At 43.0% G+C, this 7,605-nt stretch overlaps 1 protein-coding gene across 1 annotated transcript in view; it reads left to right on the top strand.

The window, feature by feature from the left end:
* Positions 1-6,717, top strand: part of LOC129864962 (uncharacterized) — a 95,335-nt gene extending 88,618 nt beyond the window's left edge. The window contains exons 3-4 of the mRNA XM_055937317.1: positions 3,669-4,713; positions 5,535-6,717. Of these exons, the coding sequence (XP_055793292.1) occupies positions 3,669-4,713; positions 5,535-5,740 (1,251 nt within the window). The 3' untranslated portion in view covers positions 5,741-6,717. The remainder of the gene's footprint in view (positions 1-3,668; positions 4,714-5,534) is intronic.
* Positions 6,718-7,605: the final 888 nt, after the last annotated feature.

The raw sequence follows: 7,605 nt of genomic DNA on the forward strand, positions 1-7,605 counted from the left end.
TTGACATTCTAGACGATTCTGTGCTTTCAACTTTGTGGAAACAGTTTGGGGAAGGCCCTTTCCTGTTTCAGCATGACAATGCCCCCGTGCACAAAGTGAAGTCCATACAGAAATGGTTTGTTGAGATTGGTGTGGAAGAACTTGACTGGCCTGCACCGAGCCCTGACCTCAACCCCACACCTTTTGGATGAATTGGAACGCCGACTGCGAGCCAGGCCTAATCTCCCAGCATCAGTGCCCGACCTCACTAATGCTCTTGTGGCTGAATGGAAGCAAGTCCCTGCAGCAATGTTTCATCATCTAGTGGAAAGCCTTCCCAGAAGAGTGGAGGCTGTTATAACAGAAAAGCGGGGACCAACTCCATATTAATGCCCAGGATTTTGGAATGAGATGTTTGACGAGCAGGTGACCACATACTTCTGGTCATGTAGTGTACATTTTAATGTGAAAAATCTGAGTCTCATTCCCACGGAATTGCCCACGTACAGTGCATTGGTAAAGTATTTTTCCACATTTCGTTACGTTACAACCTTATTCTAAAATTGATTAAATAGTTTTTTCCCCCTCATCAATCTACACACAATACCCCATAATGACAAAGCAAAAACGGGTTTTTATAAATTTGCACAATCACATATACACAAGTATTCAGACCTTTTACGCAGTACTTTGTTGAAGCACCTTTGGCAGTGTTTACGACCTCGAGTCTTCTTGGGTATGACGCTACAAGCTTTGCACACCTGTATTTGGGGAGTTTCTCCCATTCTTCTCTGCAGATCCACTCAAGCTCTGTCGGGTTGGATGGGTAGCGTCGCTGTACAGCTATTCTCAGGTCTCTCCTGAGATGTTCAATTCCGGGCTCTAGCTGGGCAACTCAAGGACATTCAGAGTAGAGGTCGACCGATTATGATTTTAATACCGATACCGATTATTGGAGGACCAAAAAAAGCCGATTCCGATCAATCGGCTGATTTTTATTTTATTTAAAAAAAAATATATATATATGTTTTATTTTTTTGTAATAATGACAATTACAACAATACTGAATGAACATTTATTTTAACTTAATATAATACATAAATAAAATAAATTTAGCCTCATAAATAATGAAACATGTTCAATTTGGTTTAAATAATGAAAAACAAAGTGTCGGAGAAGAAAGTAAAAGTGCAATATGTGCCATGTAAGAAAGCTAACGTTTAAGTTCCTTGCTCAGAACATGAGAACATATGAAAGCTGGTGGTTCCTTTTAACATGAGTCTACAATATTCCCAGGTAAGAAGTTTTAGGATGTAGTTATTATAGGACTATTTCTCTCTATACGATTTGTATTTCATATACCTTTGACAATTGGATGTTCTTATAGGCACTTTAGTATTGCCAGTGTAACAGTATAGCTTCCATCCCTCTCCTCACTCCTACCTGGGCTCGAACCAGGAACACATCGACAACAGCCACCCTCGAAGCATCGTTACCCATGCAGAGCAAGGGGAACAACTACTCCAAGTCTCAGAGCGAGTGACTCAACGGTTGAAACGCTATTAGTGTGCACCACGCTAACTAGCTAGCCATTTCACATCGGTTACACCAGCCTAATCTCGGGAGTTGATAGGCTTGAAGTCATAAACAGCGCAATGCTTGAAGCATTGCGAAGAGCTGCTGGCAAAACGCACGAAAGTGTTGTTTGAATGAACGCTTACGAACCTGCTGGTGCCTACCATCGCTCAGTCAGACTACTCTATCAAATCATACACTTAATTATAACATAATAACACACAGAAATACGAGCCTTAGGTCATTAATATGGTCGAATCCAGAAACTATCATCTCGAAAACAAAACGTTTATTCTTTAATTAACTATATTTAATAAATTTAACCTTTAATGTTATGTCATAATTACGTAAAATTCTGGAAAATTAGTTCGCAATGAGCCAGGCGGCCCAAACTGTTGCATATACCCTGACTCTACGTGCAATGAACGCAAGAGAAGTGACACAATTTCACCTGGTTAATATTGCCTGCTAACCTGGATTTCTTTTAGCTAAATATGCAGGTTTAAAAATATATACTTCTGTGTATTGATTTTAAGGCATTGATGTTTATGGTTAGGTACACGTTGGAGCAACGACAGTCCTTTTCCACGAATGCGCACTGCATCAATTATATGCAATGCAGGACACGCTAGATACACTAGTAATATCATCAACCATGTGTAGTTATAACTAGTGATTATGATTGATTGATTGATTGTTTTTTATAAGATAAGTTTAATGCTAGCTAGCAACTTACCTTGGCTTCTTACTGCATTTACGTAACAGGCAGGCTCCTAGATACGATTCGTGAGGCAGGTGGATAGAGCGTTGGACTAGATAACCGTTAGGTTGCAAGATTGAATCCCTGAGCTGACAAGGTACAAATCTGTCGTTCTGCCCCTGAACAAGGCAGTTAACCCACCGTTCCTAGGCCGTCATTGAAAATAAGAATGTGTTCTTAACTGACTTGCCTAATTAAATAAAGGTGGAAAAAAATGAAAAAATCTGCGTCCAAAAATACCGATTTCCGATTGTTATGAAAACTTAAAATCGACCCTAATTAATCGGTCGCCCTCTAATTCAGAGACTTGTCCTGAAGCCACTCCTGCGTTGTTGTCCTGTTGGAAGGTGAACCTTTGTCCCAGTCTGAGGTCCTGAGTGCTCTGGACCAAGTTTTCATCAAGGATCTCTCTCTCCGTTCATCTTTCCTTCAATCTTGACTAGTCTTCCAGTCCGTGCCACCACCATGCTTCACCGTAGGGATGGTGCCAGGTTTCCTCCAGACGTGACGCTTGGCATTCAGGCCAAAGAGTTCAATCTTGGTTTCATCAGACCAGAAAATCTTGTTTCTCATGGTCTGAGAGTCTAGGTGCCTTTTTGCAAACTCCAAGTGGCTGTCATGTGCCTTTTTACTGAGGAGTGGCTTCCGTCTGGCCACTCTAGCATAAAGACCTGATTGGTGGAGTGCTGCAGAGATGGTTGTCCTTCTGGAAGGTTCTCCCAACTCCACAGAGGGCCTCTGGAGCTCTGTCAGAGTGACCATCGGGTTCTTGGTCACCTCCCTGACCAAGGCCCTTATCCCCCGATTGCTCAGTTTGGCCGGGCGGCCAGCTCTAGGAAGAGTCTTTGTGGTTCCAAACTTCATCCATTTAAGAATGATGGAGACCACTGTGTTCTTGGGGACCTTCAATGCTGCAGAAATGTTTTGGTACCCTTCCCCAGATCTCTGCCTCAACACAATGCTGTCTCTGAGCTCTACGGACAATTCCTTCGACCTCATGGCTTGGTTTTTGCACTGACAATTTCGAGTCTCATAGCAAAGGGTCTGAATACTTATTTAAATAAGGTATGTTTATTTTTTTATACATTTTTAAAAATTTCTATTTTTTTTTTTGCTTTGTCATTATGAGGTATTGTGTGTAGATTGATGAGGGGGAATAAAGTATTTTACCAATTTTAAAATAAGTCTAACGTAAAAAAAAAGGGGAAAAGTCAAGGGGTCTGAATATTTTCCGAATGCACTGTACATTGTTTAATATGATTACTCTACGAACATATCTAAGTTCCAAAATGGGATCTCTGCGGTCTGAGAGTTTTCATATTACATTAATCTTTCCTTTCTGTTTCCTTCTTAGGTTTCTAGTAACGTGGAATCAAATGAAGCATCTAATTTCTCTACCTGGAGTGAGGAAAACATCTCGGCTACAGACAGCAACTCTTCAGACAGGAGCTCCTGCACTAAAGAAGACTCTGAGGCACGTAAACCAGCCAAGAGAACACGCCATTCTAGTGGTGTGGTGAATGAACCATCTGATCTGTCTAACTTCTGTGATGAAAACCACCCGGGGACTGAGATCAGGCCTTCAGACGGCAACAAAGACATGAACATCCAAACAGACTCTGGGGCTCATAATCCAGCTAAGAGGATATGTCGGAGGGTGCCTGATATGTCAGAGGGTGCAGTAGCAAGACGTGGGAGTGGAGAGATGGCCTCCTGTTCCCGTCCCAAAGTGCCAGGATCCACTCCAGATTACACCCACTGCTTGCACTGTCAAGGTCTGTACATTCGAAAGTCACTATGGAAACATGTCAGATACTGCCCTCTGAACCCCAAAGCTGAAGAACCAAAACCTGGACAAAAGATGAGGTTTCAGTCAGCAATGGTGTTTAAGTTGTGTCCTCAACCCGACTACGTCAGCACAGGTCTTTGGAAGATAGTTTGTGGTATGAACTCCGGCCAAGTTTCATTTGTGGTAAGAAATGACAAATGTATCCTCCTCATGGGAGAAGAGATGTACAACAAACTACCGCCAGATGACAGAAGAAATAAATACATCCAACAAAGAATGAGAGAGGTGGCAAGACTCCTCATCACGGCCAGGACGTGTACACCTTTGATGTCCTTTGAGGACCTGGTCATACCTAGTAATTTACCTCACGTCATCACGGCAGTGAGAGCTGTTGCTGGCTACAACGAGGAGAACAAAACGTACGACTGTCCCACGCTGGCTGTTCAAATGGGATACAACTTAATGAACATTGGCAGCGCTGTGGAATCCTCTGCACTGACGTCAGGACAACACAAAGTCGCGGAGTCTGCTGGCAAATTCAAAAGTTTCAAGTGGAATGAGGTTGTTTTGGCTGGAGCACTGTCCACTCTCAGTGAACCCAAAAATAAATGTAAGTCAAATGTCACACCTTGTAGGTCAGGCTAGCTCTCTAAGTGGATGATTTGTTACACCTTGTAGGTCAGGCTAGCTCTCCAAGTGGATGGTTTGTTACACCTTGTAGGTCAGGCTAGCTCTCCAAGTGGATGGTTTGCTACACCTTGTAGGTCAGGCTAGCTCTCCAAGTGGATGATTTGTTACACCTTGTAGGTCAGGCTAGCTCTCTAAGTGGATGATTTGTTACACCTTGTAGGTCAGGCTAGCTCTCCAAGTGGATGATTTGTTACACCTTGTAGGTCAGGCTAGCTCTCTAAGTGGATGATTTGTTACACCTTGTAGGTCAGGCTAGCTCTCCAAGTGGATGATTTGTTACACCTTGTAGGTCAGGCTAGCTCTCCAAGTGGATGGTTTGTTACACCTTGTAGGTCAGGCTAGCTCTCCAAGTGGATGGTTTGTTACACATTGTAGGTCAGGCTAGCTCTCCAAGTGGATGATTTGTTACACCTTGTAGGTCAGGCTAGCTCTCCAAGTGGATGGTTTGTTACACCTTGTAGGTCAGGCTAGCTCTCCAAGTGGATGGTTTGTTACACCTTGTAGGTCAGGCTAGCTCTCCAAGTGGATGGTTTGTTATACCTTGTAGGTCAGGCTAGCTCTCCAAGTGGATGGTTTGTTATACCTTGTAGGTCAGGCTAGCTCTCCAAGTGGATGGTTTGCCAAAAAGTGAAATCTAAAAATGTTACTGTAGTGTAGAAGAAGCTGTGATTTGCATGTGAAATTATTTTCCATTTTTTGCTGCCGTTTTTGCCATCTTTTTAAGCAACTTTTTCTCAACAGGTACCCAGCCGACCCGTCGCACAGGCGCCCAGCCGACCCGTCGCACAGGCGCCCAGCCGACCCGTCGCACGGGCGCCCAGGTGACCCAGGGCCCAGCCGACCCGGCGCACAGGTCCTCAGCCGACCCGGCACACAGGCGCCCAGCTGACCCGGCGCCCAGCCGACCCGGCCGTCAGGCACCCAGCCAACCCGAAGAAACACTGTGAGATTAAAGTGGATCACTGATGAGGTAGCAGCAGTAGAGAAACACATGATGCCGTTCATAAAGAGTAGCCGAGTTCCTGAAAAGAGGGACTGCCTCGAAGGCCTCCAGTCAGAACCTGTGGCGCTCAAAAGCAGAGACTGGTCTCCCTAGTTCTATGTAAATAGAGTCAAACAGAGACAGAGTACTGCAGGGAACTTGGGAGACCGCGGCCCAGACGGGGACTTCAAATCAGGTCCAGAGACTGTCAATGCAACACCTTAGCCATTGTGTTTCCCAGTCAGACTTCCAACCAGCCAGGGATTCGAACCAGCGACTTTGTGTGTGTGGTGGGGGGTTACAGGTACAATATTTAAATTCATATTCTGTTCATATATTTTATATTTATTAGTTCACACATTGTACCTGTGGGCTGCCACAAAAAAATAAATAAGAGGAAATTAACTCCACCATTTCCTGGTTGCTAAAAATCTAATAGTTAACCTAATTTTAGTTCGTGACATCACAAGCAAGTCTAGTGTAGACTACAGGATCATTGTACTATCTAAACCGCTGTGAAATATATTTTCCATAACCAAAAAGATTGTATTTTCAGCTGTTTTGAAGCTGGTGAACAAAACTTGAAAGTAAAAGACGCAAAAAACAAAACTTAAGAACGGGAAGCATAGAAATAGTGCACATAGAACAGATCTACCGGCTTCCTAGACTTTGCTTTCAATGAGAGTGACAGATCTATAACTGTAAGTAGATATGCAGTCCTCCATGGGGATCTTGAGAGGCAGTAGGGCTGATTTTTGGTTTTGATTAATTTTGTAATTTGAGATTAAAGTGAATGTATCTATGATCTTCAATGCATTTGGGAGCAATAGAGATACATTGTCTAGATATAGTACAATATCGTCTGCGTATTGGTGTTTTTACTTTGATGAATTGCCTGGGCCAGTGGTTCCATGGATAATAAAATAACAAAGGAGAAATTGATCGCCTTGTCTGCTGCTTCTAGTGATTTTGAACAGAGCAGAGATTGCCTGTTACAACTATGGCTGAGGGATTGGTATATTAATGAAATTAAAGCCATTTTTCAAGACCGACCAGAGATATTACCATTCTTATATTACCAGTCTAGTTAAAGCTTTTTCTGCATGGATAGAGAATACAGCCCAAAGACCTGTTGGTTCTGACGAAGCATCCAAGATATGGAATAGTCGACGGATCTAATCCGAGGATAAATATATTTTTTTTAACAAACCCGCTTTTGTCCGTGTGGACCAAATTGGATACGTAAGTCTTGAGACGGGACGACAACATTTTTAGAAGGCAGTTTTAATATCTGTGTTTATGGAAGATAGGGGGCGATAGAGAGAACACTGGGTGACATCCTTACTTTATTTTTATTAAAGGTAAAATTAGTGCTGTATTTACATTTCTCCAAAATGAACCTTTGTGTGAACAACTGTGTTGATCATTTAGAGCAGTAGTGGACCTAGTAGTGGACCTAGTAGTGGACCCTAGTAGTGGACCCTAGTAGTGGACCCTAGTAGTGGACCCTAGTAGTGGACCCTAGTAGTGGACCCTAGTAGTGGACCCTGTAGTGGACCCTTGTAGTGGACCCTAGTAGTGGACCCAGTAGTGGACCCTAGTAGTGGACCTAGTTGAGACCAGCGACATGTTGATTCCAGGCCTGTCTCTCTAACGCCACGCTACCTGATACCCCTGAGGACATGTTTCATGAATAAATCTATTTTCAGATCAAACTACGGTATTTTCCTGTATTAATGTTACTATTGAATGATTATCATTGTGAAATCTTTATTGGTATTCTGCTTTGTTGTACATTTCCACTTTTATGGATTGAATTGGGCAAGATAC

Source organism: Salvelinus fontinalis, chromosome 1, assembly GCF_029448725.1.
Source record: "Salvelinus fontinalis isolate EN_2023a chromosome 1, ASM2944872v1, whole genome shotgun sequence".
Taxonomy (NCBI): Eukaryota; Metazoa; Chordata; class Actinopteri; order Salmoniformes; family Salmonidae; genus Salvelinus; species Salvelinus fontinalis.